This window comes from Tamandua tetradactyla, chromosome 20 (genome assembly GCF_023851605.1).
Source record: "Tamandua tetradactyla isolate mTamTet1 chromosome 20, mTamTet1.pri, whole genome shotgun sequence".
Lineage (NCBI taxonomy): Eukaryota > Metazoa > Chordata > Mammalia > Pilosa > Myrmecophagidae > Tamandua > Tamandua tetradactyla.
The window spans coordinates 24,724,989-24,739,485 of NC_135346.1; the positions used below are offsets into that span (position 1 = coordinate 24,724,989).

General features: G+C 39.3%; 1 protein-coding gene across 2 annotated transcripts in view; it reads left to right on the forward strand.

The window, feature by feature from the left end:
- Positions 1 to 14,226, forward strand: part of KCTD16 (potassium channel tetramerization domain containing 16) — a 295,957-nt gene extending 281,731 nt beyond the window's left edge. Inside the window, exon 2 of one of the 2 annotated variants that reach the window (XR_013166231.1) lies at positions 2,095 to 2,207. Coding sequence is in view for 1 of the 2 variants with exons in the window: in XM_077137305.1 (XP_076993420.1) it covers positions 2,095 to 2,549 (455 nt within the window). In the remaining variant the exon portion in view is untranslated. Of the gene's footprint in view, positions 1 to 2,094 lie in introns of both variants that reach the window. The other variant, XM_077137305.1, reaches the window with a different exon arrangement.
- The last annotated feature ends 271 nt before the right edge of the window (positions 14,227 to 14,497 follow it).

Genomic DNA, 14,497 nt, shown 5'->3' on the forward strand with positions numbered 1-14,497 from the left:
CCCGCTGTTGAGATTCCTTTTGTTAGCTGGATTCTTGTTTGAAGTGTATATAAATACAATGATTACTCAGCCACATTTTTTTTTTTTTTTTTTTTTTTTAAAGGAAAGACAGAGAGAAGGAAGGAAGGAAGGAAGAAAGGGAAACATTTTTTAAACATTTTCTTGTTTTTATTGTATTCTGTTTCTCCGTTTTTGTTACATGGGCTGGGGCCGGGAATCGAACCGAGGTCCTCCGGCATAGCAGGCAAGCACTTTGCCCGCTGAGCCACCGCGGCCCGCCCACAGCCACATTTTTAAAAGTAGTTTGAAAGAGTTGGTATGGTATAACTTAGAGCTACTTTTGGAGTTGTGATTCCCAGAAATGTTTTATTACCAAGATAAGTTTACTATTAAGTGTTTAAATCATTTAGATATGTAAAGGATAGGCATTGTACAAGAAGACAGCAAACAACTTTCCTGATCACTTCCATTCTGGTTTCCTCTCTGTTGATCATATTAGAAATGGCAATTAAGCAAGATCCTATTATAAACTGACCCATTATTTATGAGACTCAGATATGGTGCAAATTAAAATTGGGTCTCTTTGAAAACGTGCAGAAGCACTACATTATCCTTGTTCCTCAATATCAGTGTCATAAAAGAGACTTTTCCCCTTTGTATTTATGGCTTAAGTGCAGTAAGCTACATGAGGTACCCAGCATATAGTATATGATCAAGAAATAGTAGCAAATCCATGACTACAGGGAGACGGTGGCTGTTCAGAGGAAGACTGGAGCAGGGACTGCTGTCCAGGAAGCTGTTCTGGGCCGTGATTGTGGGGTTAGTTCATGGGCTCTGATTGTATATCCACAAAGCAGATCTGCCTGCACACAGCTGAGTGCAGGGTTCTATGGGTTAAAATGCTTTGGGATGGGAAGAGGAACTCACACTGGCTGAAAAATAAAAAAGGACTTTATAGAATAATAACTGAAAGGTCTACTGACAGGATGCGCTTTAGGTATGGCTGGATCCAGCTATTTACAAGTTATTATTAGGATGCAGTCTTTTATTGAATTTCTACATTATGCCTTGGGCTATTTGCTGGGATTGCAACAATGTATACTTCACTGTGCCTACCTCAGGGAGCTGGCATCAAGTAGGTGAGGAAGCATAAGGTAATAAAGAGTTATAGCAGAATGTGACATATGCTATAATAGAGGCACTTACAAGATATAACCATAACTCAGGGGAAAGAAGAATAAACATTTTAGAGGAAAGGTGAGCAAATATTTCAGAGAGAAGCCAAAGCTTGTACGTTGTTTTGAACGAAAAGTAGGAGTTTCACAGGCAAGCAAAAGTAATTGTCTTACTTAGGGTATTTGGAAGATGTGTGTTCCAATTTCAGCTCCACCACTTACAAGTTGACAAACAATGGCAGATGTTTTGTTTTTTTTCTTTTTAAACCTCTTGGGGTCTCAGTTTCCCTGTATGGAGACTGAAAGTGGAACTACTGAGTTCTTAAAAGTATTGTAGTGATCCAGTGATGATGAAAATGCATGGAGCTGAGTTGGGGGCTGGGACAAAATAAGCCCTCCATGGCTAGTAGCTGTCATTCCACTCCTACAGACTCCTGTTTTGTACCTGACTGCTATCATGTGGAGCTTTGGATCATGATCTAACCTCAGTCAGAGTAACATCAGCTAGCATTTTTAAGTGCTTACTGTGTGCTGCATACATTAAAACTTTTTGCTTGATTATCTCAATCCTCCCTACAACTCTAGATAGTAAAGCTGTAGCCAGTGACGAAACTAAAGCTTGAGAATTTAAGGGACCAGCCAAGGTGACGAGGTTAGCAAATGATGTAGCAGGGTATTCCTACCCAGGGCTAAAGCGTTCCAGCATATCTTCTTAGGCAGTATGCTATTATTATCCTCTCCTCCCGTGGCTCTGGCTTATGTCTCCTCGTGATGCAGCCCACCCTGTGTGTCAGCCGCTTCCTGTGAAGACCTGGTTCTGTGACAGTCCTGTGTGTTTGTGTGTCCACATGTTGTACTGCTCTTCCAAGCTGAGCCGGGCTGACATTAACCCCTCGGGTCCTGTGCTTATACCTTGCAGGTGAGCCTTCCCGGTGGTCATCGTCACACTGTGACTGCTGCTGCAAGAACGGCAAGGGAGACAAAGAAGGGGAGAGTGGCACATCTTGCAACGACCTCTCCACCTCCAGCTGCGATAGCCAGTCTGAGGCCAGCTCGCCCCAGGAGACCGTCATCTGCGGGCCAGTAACGCGCCAGGCCAACATCCAAACCCTGGACCGTCCCAGCAAGAAGGGCCCCGTCCAGCTGATCCAGCAGTCGGAGATGCGGCGGAAAAGCGACCTGCTGCGGACTCTGACCTCGGGCTCTAGGGAGTCGAACATGAGCAGCAAAAAAAAAGCTGTTAAGGAAAAGCTCTCAATTGAGGAAGAGCTGGAGAAATGCATCCAGGATTTCCTAAAGATCAAAATTCCGGATCGCTTCCCGGAGAGGAAGCATCCTTGGCAATCCGAACTCTTGCGGAAGTATCATCTATAGGGGTGGGCTGGGGAACGGGAAAAGAAAAGGTCCACGGCACCACTTTGGAACAAACTTCCTTAAAAACAGGAATTTGTATTTTAAAGGAGATAATAACTACTGATAATACCCATTTGTTAGACCACAGTAGCCCATTGATATTCTACTGCCTACTTTACCTAGTTCTCCTTAACGTGTGAATCCACAGGGTAGAATTCTCTCCAAAGGTGGACATACAAGAAAAATGTTTCTTCTTGTTTGTTTGTTTGTTAACTTGGTCCCTCGTGCTGAGTACCGTATGCAGGAGACTCGGCTACATAAGAATAGCTGAGAGGCCTAGGGAGTCATTTTTCCCAAACTGGTTTTTTTCCTCATGTTCTACCTCCCTCCTCTGAACGAGGCTAGGGTAGAAAGAGTTCTGTCCCCATGGCATATGTTTTGGCTTTTAAATTTTGCTTGTTCTTTTGTTTATGAGTTAAATGGGGAAAGGCAGATTTATACGACTTTTCACTTGAGTCTATTATGTGCCAGTTTATATTGATTCTGTATGCATGAGTATTTCTGCAACACATGCACAGCTAAACATGTATATACACACACAGTGCCCATGTCCCTGGGGCCTGGAGGTCCCAAGAGGTGTGCGCTGCTGCCTGGCAGCCCATCTTAGGGCACTTCAAACAGATGGGCCTTTGCCCCACTCTTAAGACCCTTCTGAGAATATCTCCAGCCTCTCTTGGCAACAATTTCCAACATTGAATAACCCTTACCATCAGCAAATTGTCTTCCTTATTTTGAAATCAACATCCTCAGGCTCCATTTTACTGCTTTGCTCTTTCTCTGCACTTGGCGAGGGTGAGAAGTGCTGGTCAAGCACTCTTTGTATTAAAAAGAATTCATGTCTACAAAAAAATTTCCTATTAAATGACCCTAGACTCAGCCTTCTCTACCCCAAGCCGAATCATCTCCCTTCCTTCCATGTTCTCAGAGTTCTCACTGCCCTCGTTTTATGGCGTGATCTTTCCATGCCACCCACATAAAGTTCTGTGTACTCCTGTGTAGTTATGGAGCTGAGAACAACAGACAGTACTTGACCAGAGTCCTAGGCTTTTGTTTGCTTGCTTGTTCATTTGTTTATTTTAGGGGGAGTTATGTGCCACATACCTCGTGATAATTTTCCATTATTTTTTTAAACTACAGTGCTACGTCATTATTTGCTCGTGGTCAGCTTGGGATTTTGTTTGCCTTCGGAATTCTAGGATTTGGCTGTGTCATTTTTGTGATGTCTATCAACAACCCAGCTGGGTAATTGGAACTCGAGAGTTCAGGTTTTGGCTTTTTTAAAATGTAGTCATCTTTGGTGACTACATTTTAGCCTGGATAAACACAGCCAAAAAGAAACCGTTAATAGTCAACCCTCCTTGTGACTGTGTATTCTATTAGTGTACCAATAGCTCTTTCATAGAAATGTGGAAAATGAAGGTTAAAAGATGTTTTATTTTCTATTTGCAGCATTCCTTGTGCATTTCAATGGGAACTGAAAAAAGGAATTTATTTGTCAGTCATTAATTGCGTGCCAAGCACTCCTGATTTTTTTTTTTTTTTTTTGCTGTGTGAGTGTGTGACTGTGTGTATGTGTATCACAGGTAATAAAGGCAACTGGATAATGTCTGTAGGAGGGAACAGTAATGACCAACTGCTTCCTTTTGAAATTTAACATTGATGCACATTTATTATATGAGGTTCTGTCTTGATTCATGTTTTTAGCATCCATTAGTATAGAGATTTTTTGAATTTTTGTAATTTTTGCCTTCATACCTGAGAGACAGACTCAGCCAATGTGTTCCTGTCCTGATGGTTCTAATAGACTTTACACGTTTGCTTAAGTAAAAAAGAAAGTACATTTTGGCAATCAAGGTATCAAGAGAATTATAATTTATAAATTTAAGTGGTGTTCTTTTATATATTAGTAATATGTTAGCAGACATTTGACTTAACTACAACATAGCTTTGTTTACAACACCTATGGATATTTCTCCATTCTTTTCAGTGTTTCTTGAGACCACTACTAAATACCATCACGTGAATAATAGAAGATTCTGCAAAGAATCATGGAGTTTAATGGATTAAGAAGGAATTGAATGTGGGAAAATATCCCTGAACTCACTTTGGTCAAATGACTCTTTTAGTCCCACTAGAAATACTGTCAAAGAGTTCTGAATCTAAATCAAATGGCCAAAGATCCAATTTCCTTACATTTCTGACCTGATTGTAAGGGCATCAAGATACAGGCATAATAGTAAGAATTGGAAGGTTGAGATGACAATCAACCCACGACTATTACATACTTTAAACAGGAAATTAAACACTGCAAAGAAAATGTTCATGGCACCATTCGTCTCTCCCTTGGTCTCTTTAGCCTGATGTTATAAAAGTTGTTTGCGCAGGAATTCTTTGTATCCCCAGTGAGCAAAATTTGTGGTAGGAAGTCTATTGCAAATCGGTTTTTTTATTCTGGGCCAACTCTAGACTTATACCTAATCAATGATGAACAGTCCAGATGGCCAAGACAGCCATGTGGTCATTTGGGTGGGGGTTAACTGGCAGCTGAAGATAGACTTGGTCATAAAAGGCTCCGAGGAGGCACGTCCTGGTTTGAGTGGCATTTTCAGGCAAGGGCCACGTGGGCCTGCAATGTTGTAAGTGCATCCTGGGTAAGAGAGTTATGAGATTGAAAGGCCCTAGCAGCCCTGGTAGTCACTGAATCAGGCCTTTTTCCTTACAGTTAAGTGGTTTCTAGAACTGTTAGTTCAATTCTGCACAGAATGTAATTTGTGGTTCACTTCGTGAATATTGGCTATGACAAGGGCCACAGGTTGCTGATAGGAAGAAACTCATCATATCAGGTGGGTAAAATGAACGGGGAATCCTGCAGGTAGAGCCCTAACTCAGGTTACTTCCATAAATCCTATAATGCTTAAAGTCCAGTGCGCTTGTGGAGGTCATTCCCTAGAGGTATTTGTGTCTCCTGAAGTCAGAAACTTATTTATAAATTTCTTCTACCCACTATCAAAAGAGGTAGTGGTATGCCTTTATCAGAAATAGGGGAAGACAGGAAAATAAAACCGTTAGCTCTCTCTCCTTCTGCTAAAGAAGACTTGCACTTAGGTGTGGCCATAAAATGACAAAGTGAGGTAAGTGGCTTCCAAGATGTGCAATGATGTTATCTTTCGTAATTGTAGGTGTAGTTATGCTACTGAGAATGTGTGCAGGGTGAACTAAAATAAAAAGGAAACAATGCACAGATTATAAGTGTTCCCTTTCTCCTTTATTCCTTCATAAATACAGGTACCCCAATGATTTGTTTTGGAAAAAATATCTGTTAAAAGGAAACTGACATGGAATTACTCTTTTTTCATTGGCTTTATTTATGTCAGAGATGCCTTAATTCATGGGTACAGGTGTTTGTTCCTTATTCCGAGCCTCTTAGTTGCCCTTGCTTGTGCTTCTGGATTACCCTTTGCTTCCTTGGACTTGAGGTTTCTCTCTGAGTACCCTTTATCTGTGCCAAGCAAAACATGCTCCAGTGAGAAAAGGAAAAGACATATACAGAGTTTTGCAAAATTACTTGACACCCTCGTGAGAGCCAAATTTTGATTCTCATATATTTTATTTTGCTACCATTTCAGCCTCCCAAATTATTCTTGACCATAGTGGATTAACCAGAGCATTCAAGTGCTGGCATTTTCTGTCACTAGACACCTAGATACCATGACGAGTAGAACTTGACTGATCTTGATCTTCTAGATGATCTTGACTTGAATTTCTAAAACTCTTTCTATGAACCTGTAGGAAAAATTCTTTGTCACCACCCCTTGACATAGCAATTTTAAAACATAAAATGAAGGGAGTTATATTTTTCCCTCTGGTGGCTCTGTGGCAGATCAATACTTCTGCCAATTTGCATGCTGGGTTATAGGTTTAGCATGGGCCATTTCTCTCTTTAATGTCTCAATACTGTTGACATCTTGCAGTCTTGACGGCCCACTGTTCCAATTTATTTATTTTATCTTATATTGTCAAAATTGCACACTAGAGAAAGAATCACTGTGCATTCTGTATTCTGACTTAAAATGGAGTTGATGTCATTTGTACAGGACTGTATAATGATTAATATCTGCAGAGAAATTAGACCAAATGAAACCTGCTGGAATGAGTTTGATTTATATTGCCTTCATTATTCTGGTTTTAGATGAAATGGTTATTGCTCTCCACTCCTACTGAAAGAAAAGAGTCTTAAACTTTAATAATCACAGCCTTGTGATACAACCACAGAGCTCATTTGTTTGAAATACCTGTTTTCTCATCTTGCCATATACGTTGGACTAGAGATTCTTTCTCCACCAACTTTTATGGCAAACTCTTTAGCAGGATTTCTCAGTACTCAGTATGAATAAAAATCATGTGTCACACTTGTAAAAATGCAGATTCCCTCACCCTAACCCCAGAGAGACTATTCAGAATGTTTGAAGTGGGGCCAAGGAATGTGCATTTTGAGCAAGCATCCTCAATGTTGTGATGGAAATGTCCTGTGGACCTTTGAGGAACTCAGCTGCTTAGGAACTATGCAGAGGACTTCCTGGTGATACTTCCTCACTTCCTTCTTGTTCTTTTCACTTTCTTCCTACCAAAAATACGTACAGTCAAAACATGCATTATTTATTATCTTAAGAGAAATGGTGCAAAGACGAACATTGCAGGACTAAGGCAGAATGAATTTCCCTGATCCCTTTGCCAGTTCATCCACCTGTCAACCATAACATCTTCCCCCATTTTACATGTTTTTGAGGCTTTTTTTTTTCCAATCTGAAATCCTGAATCATTGCAGTTTTATCCTGGGTAAGTAAGATGTATCCTAATGATACCCAATGAGGAATAAATATATGCTTTTCCCCAAAGAGAATTGTTCATTTCCAGGCCCTCATTCAATTTGAATCCCTGGAACCTGAAAGTGATCCATAATTCAATGATGTGCCTGGCCCCAAAGATGGCTCCAATAATTGTATATAGAGATGCCACCAAAGTGTATTGGTGAAACTTAACTGGATTCTACCAATAAAGTCCTGCACCATTGAACTGTTAAGTTTATCTAATTAACTCACACAAGACTATGACACTCTCAGATAAATGAAGATCCCAGAACTAACATAAACTGAGAATGAGAACTTCAGGCAAAACCCACAAATGAAAATAAGTGCAAAAGAAAGGAATAAAGAGCAAATTCAAAATGGTTGTCATATTCCACATGTAGTGATAGAAAGGAAAGTGAAATTCTGTCATTTTTCAGTCACTTTGGCCAGTTGGAGATGGCCATACCATGATCATCCAAACAGAAATTTCTGGAATCTTTAAATGACCCAGTTGGCTCTATCCATGGAGCAGAATAACTGGATGGATGTCAAATTCCCACATTTTACAAGAAATAGGGAATGAATGGCTTAAATTCGTGCTTGTTGTGATGATCGGTGAATATTTAAGTAAACACCACTGCCCAAAGGAAAGTGAAGAATGGCTAGTGAAACTGATGAATTTGAGCAGCAACTAAGATTATTTGACCAAGATTAAAAAAAAAAGTTAAAATTGATTCAGTCTGCTGTCTTCCCTCTTGACTGCCCCCGCTTTCTGACCTTTTAAAAAATATTCCTCTTGTTTGTGAACACATCTTATTGTTTATTGGGTAAAGATTTTGAAGTTCCTAGACTGTCATCCTTCATTTAGTTGGGAAGTTTATTTATAAAAAAAATGTAAAGAGAAATCTGTCCTAACCTACCAATTTACCAACTGTCAGGGGGGTTGTTGGGGGTGGGGGGAACTGTTTTGTTGTTGTTGTTGTCGTTAAATAGCCTCATGAAAGCATTCATATACCAACTAGAGGATTTACTAAGTTTCCTCTCCAACAACTTCCTTTAACTTGCCAGTTTATTCTTAGAATTGTCCTTTTCCTAACTTACCTGCATTACCACAATAAAAATCAACATAACTTCAGACTTTCCCCTGCTCACATTGGCTCCATCTATCACAAATGAAATCAGAATTGATGCACAGCAACGTAGTAGAGTAAGAGTTGCTTTGAAATTTCAGCTGTGTGTGTGCATGTGTGCGCACACTCACATGCAATTTTCAGGCCAGTGCTGGATCAGGGGCTAATAGTTATGGTATTGATTTCCATGTGAACGGTTCAGTTTTTCAGTTTAGCACCATAGTTTTTCTTTTACTGGAGGTATCAGCCCTTGATGACATTTTAAGTAAAGCTGAACTCCTGATGTGAAATTCAAACTGTGTCGCATTACAGATTTCTAGGGGGAAAAAAATCAATCTCATTGTCATTTACAGGCACATTGATAGCACCTTACACACACACACACACACACACACACACACAAGAATGGAAAAGGGAAAAGAAAAGAAAAAGATTGCCTTGCAACCTAAAAGATACATCCCATTCACATTGATCATCGTTAATTTCTCTTGATTCCAGCCAGCAGTCAGGCAGTTATCCCTGTTTGTGAGAGACAGAAAAAACTTCAGAAAACTCTCTTCTCTAATTTGTGCAAGTTACATGCAATTAAGGCAGTGGCTGTCAACCAGGGGCAAGTTCCCCCACCCCAACACCCCTCCTCCCCCAGGAGATGGTTTGCAACATCTGGAAACATTTTTGATTGTCCCAACAGGGAGTGGGGTGGGGGCGGGGTTGCTGCTGGCATCTCAGCTAGCATACACAGGCTGGTTCAGCTGCTAAACATCCTACAAGGCATAGGATAGCCCGTGTGTCCCCAGCAATCATCTGATCCAGAAGGTCAGTAGTGCTGAGGTTGGTTGAGTTGATTCAAACTTACAAAGGCATTCTTTCTAGAATATCTGCAGAATTAAGGAGAGAGGATTAAAAATAATAATAAGTACCAACTTAAATGTGTATAGGGCTTGTTTGAACTCAGATACAGTTATCCTTTTCATACAGATGTGAAAACATTTAGAGAGAGCAAGCGTCTTCTCCAGGGTTCCAATAATAACGAGCTGGGCCTGTGACTGGATAGCTGCCCTCCACTTCTGTGCTCTTTCTGCCTCGGAGAAATTATACTTAGTGAAGGTGTCAGCATTATAGCAGCTGAATGTGTTTGTCTTGAAGACTCGGGGAGGCTTTTCAGTTCATGTGACCCTGTTAAGGAAGTTTTTCAAACTGATCAACAGTAGACAACAGGGTGCATTCAGAAATGAACCGGGAGAAGGGTAGAAGCGGGGTGTAGGACAGATCAATGACTCTATCACCTCACCTGCTCTTGGTGCATTTTGTGTCTTTGAGCTGGACTTCACCTCTCTAACGATGACACTTAGACCTTCAAAACCACGTCTCCCACACCTACCTAATCGTGGGCCCCACAGTCTTGTTTCCAGGGATGTGGCCAGTCTAATACAGGCTGTGGCTACTGGGCCTCACTACTTAATTTTTATTTATTGGCTTTATTAGGACACAAAGCACCTTCATGTCTTAAATAATTTGGCATTTTCTTTTAATTTATCATCCCACTCTCCTGGGATGATAAATTATCAGATCAGTCTAATTGTCATTCACGAAAGGTAAAATGAGGGCCTGTAAAGTATTCATCAGTCACTCATTCATTGATTTGTTCATTCATGCATTTGGCAAAAACTGTTGTTTTTTTTTTTGCCAAAGGCATGTACAAGTTGCTGGAATGACCATTATAATCTCTAATAGATTATAATGGGATAAAGAACTGAATTCAGATCACTCGACTTCTAGATAATCAATATTCTAAATTATGGTTTAAACATAAAATGATAAATAATACATATTAAATACATAATGTATCAGAAACTCTAGTAAATGCTTTACATGCCTTATCTCATTTAATCCTTTTTTTTTGCTTGGGCAGGCACCGGGAATCGAACCCGGGTCTCCGGCATGGCAGGCAAGAACTCTACCTGCTGAGCCACCATGGCCCACCCCTCATTTAATCCTTTTAATAACCCAATGAATTAGCCTCGTTTTTATCCTCTGTTTTACAAATAAGAAAGTAGCACAGCATGTAAAGAAAGGCTCTTACCTCAGCAGAGTCAGAGGCAGATTTGAATCTGTTCAGACTACAAAGGCTTAACCCCCACATTCTACAGTCTCTTCTCTGACCCCTGAACTTTGTCTATTTCTCATCTCTTCTACTATAAGCAAAGGATGGCTGGGAAGACCCAGCTTGACAACCTTTCCTGCAAGTTATTAGCTATTTTAAATTGCAAATGCAAGTAGAAATGCATCTCCCTAGGAGATAAATGAAAAGCAGATTTGGAGGGGTAGCTTTGCCTGCCACAAGCCCTTTCATTGGAGAAAAGTATTTGGGGAGTACAGATACGCGATGAGCCCCAAAGTGGCAAGATAGCTTCTGCACTTTGCTGCCCTGAACAGGTCACCAGGGCAAATATCGTGAGAAGTCAAATAGGTGTGTGTATGTGTGTGTGTGTGTATGTGTGCATGTGAGTGTTGTGTGTGCATGTGCCTGCTATTTTTACCTTTTGGCTTTTTAAACAATTTCAGTTTATTGTTCAAGACAGGTTACAAATCCAAATATAATTGGTGCCCCCAGCGTCTCATCTATACTGTTCTAAGCTGGGAAAAAAAGAGAAACAGCCACAGAAAAGAAACTGCACTGAAATATGAGTATGAGTGTGTACGGGTGAGTGTGTGTTTTTTGTATAAAATTAAGTGTATATATGTCTATATGTGTGTACATCTATCTAAATGTATATGTATATATATATCTATACATATGTATACACACATAAACAAAACTCATAGTTAGAAACTGGAAATTTTTAGTTTGGAGGACTTATTAAAATTTATATCTCTCAGTCCTATATTTTCAGATACTGGATTTCCTAGTTAATATGTGCTGATTTCCGAAACTCTGATTCATTATGAATGTGTGTATTTACTTATAGCACAGAGGATATGATTTTCATACCTAGATTTAATATCTGTGGATACAAAACCAAACAAAAGTGCATTTAAGGAAAAGCCAAACTTGTAAAACAACAACAGCAACAACAAAAAAAACTGACTTTCCAATCGGAACTATTTGCTGGAATAACAAATTATGTGTTATTAACCCTGTTTATTCCATAAAACACCAAATGAACATGATGAGTTCAAGAAGGCATGAAAAAGAATGTGTATGTCTTTGATAGCACAAAGCCAATGGCTATTGCTGTAATGGTATTCCACCCAACTATTGGTTAATTTACAATCTCCTTGTTGATTTCTCTCTATCACTCATGGGGATCACTGTAACCCTATATGGTTTGTAGGTGGAGTTAATTATCTGTTTTATTATTTTAAAGCTATAATAAATAATATATAATATGCATATTGTAAATACATATTAAAGCTCAAGGGCACATTGTAATAATAACCAAACTCTTTCTGGATTCCTGAAGATACCCCTTTCAGCCTGTCTATACAAATATCAAAATGGTTGCTCAAACAAGGAACAAAATAAATGTCAAATGAAAGAAATCATTACTTAACTAATTTAGCATCCTGTAGACATAGTAACCAAATGACTGAACTTGGGGCTTTATTAAGGATGCAGTAAGTTATGTTTCCATTCATAGCCATGTGCTTTGCATATGACTGGAGAATGTTTAAAGTGTATTAAGTCAACCTATGCAAACAGAGCTTCCCGGTGCTCCATGGGATGCACACAAACCTATCTATACCTGCAGAAACTCAACCTGGCTCCCAGCCCAGGACTCAGCTGACAATCCATGAGCAGATTCCTCTTCCAGGGACCTGTCCAGGTGACACATAACCAGAAAAACTTGCACATTACTAGAGATTAAGATTGGTCATCCACTTTTTCCATAGGCTCCCTGCAGAGGTGTGCATAAGCCTAAGAAAGAAAGTCAATTTTGTAGCAATTAAATGTTTTGATCAGGTTTCAGGACACTTGAAGGAATGATTTGTTTTTCCCCAAAAGTTTAGAGCAGAAAGGAGATTTTACAGCATCCTTGGCTACCCTCTCATTTTATTGAATTAATTTAATTTTTAATTCCAAAGGGAAATGTTAAATCAGAAGAATTGTTTAAATTCTGCTTACTTTAGGGAAGGATAAATTTGCTTCGTAAATCGTGGAAGGCAAGGAGGGAAGGCCCAAACCCTTCATTATCCCTTTCTGCTCTAAGGAAATGGATTCCTGAGTTGTTGGAATGATGTCCTACTCAAAACACACAGAAACACAAACTTGGGGGAACTGCATTTCAGAGAGTCCCATTGAAAGCTGTCAGTGTTCTAAATGGAACCTGCGTGAAATGGGTCACCCTTTATAATGCAGATGTTTCCAGCTTCTTTCTCTCACAACCTCAGACTGGAAAATCAAACATCTCTGTGTTGATTGAAAGAACTGAACTGATGATTTTAGCTGAATTCCTGTTCCCCACATCTTTTTGAATCAGCACAGCACTGGGTAGCACCTAACAAATAAAATAATATGTCCAAATTTACTCGACCTATCTAAATAACATCCACACTACCCTCTGATGCTTTTGAAGACCCCCTTGGTTAAGCTACTTGGAGATCTCCAAATGCATTTTGTCGGGACTTATCAAGTTCCTCTTACATTCAGCACTGACGCTTTGAATGGGATGCCACAGCAGGTAGAGGAATCTGGATTTTGCTGGTACAACACTGAGTGCTGATCTATTGGAGCCTGGCCTATGTTTCTTTTTTCCTGACCTCACTCAAGCACTTGGATGACTTGGGTCAGTCAGTTGCACGCGGATGTACACCAAGTGACACCCACTGAGATGACCTCTGCTCCTATTCAGTGCAGTTCACTTGTACATACATAAGTGGAACATCAAATTGTTTACAGGTTCTTTTTGTATGTAATTGTGATAGCAGTTTTAGTTCAGACCTTAAAGGAATCTGTTTACTGAGTGGTGTTAACATGAATGTGCTTATTACAGTATAAACATCATTAATTATGGACTCACATGAATGCATGTCTCCATGTTGTTAATTCCCAGCAGTCGGTTGGTTATTCAGCAAGATGTTTGCAGTCCGTGAATAACAAATATATATAAACTACTGTGACTCTAATAATTCAGTAACTGTTTTTACCATGGTATGTAACACTGTAGATTTTAGCCTACTGTATTTCTTTTTATTACCTATTGGTTTTTAAGAAAGAAACATGATAAAAGATAGCACTATTAATTGTCTCATTAGTATTGCCCACCATTTTGGCAATCCTTGGTACACCCAAAAGGTGGAAAAATGGCCCTGAGCAACATATAAATATATACATACATATCTATGTATGCAATATTTTTAATAGTAATTACCACCGTCTATTCTCACTGCCAATGGAAATAAACTGCTATTTTCTTTGGAATCACTGATGGATATGAAAAAATTTAATTTGCTATTAACTGCTTTCCTATTCTGTTTGGTTCTTATAGTATGGTAAATGATACAGGTGCAGTATCAGTATTGTAAAATTGTGTGGTGAAAACGACAAAAGACATTCTGTGAATATATTTTAAAAGGCAGACCAGAAACTATATTTCAGATCCTTGTGTGAATATAATTACAGAAATAGGTAGCTATTTTTATGTGTTTACATTAATGACTCCATTTCATATACATTGTAATTTAGCACCAATCATAATAAATCATTTGGTATCATTTAGTTGTTATATATATATATTTCCAATACACATAGACTGATGATCCCACATTATTTCATGCTAACTCAAGAGTTTTAGATGGAAGGTAATTACCATCGCAATTAGTTTATTTCTAGTTTGTTGCAGCAGTTTGCTGAATTGGGGTATATAAAAAAGGAGGAGACCTAAAAAGGTGATTATTCAGATTTAAAATGAGAGTGTGTTGGGTTAACGGT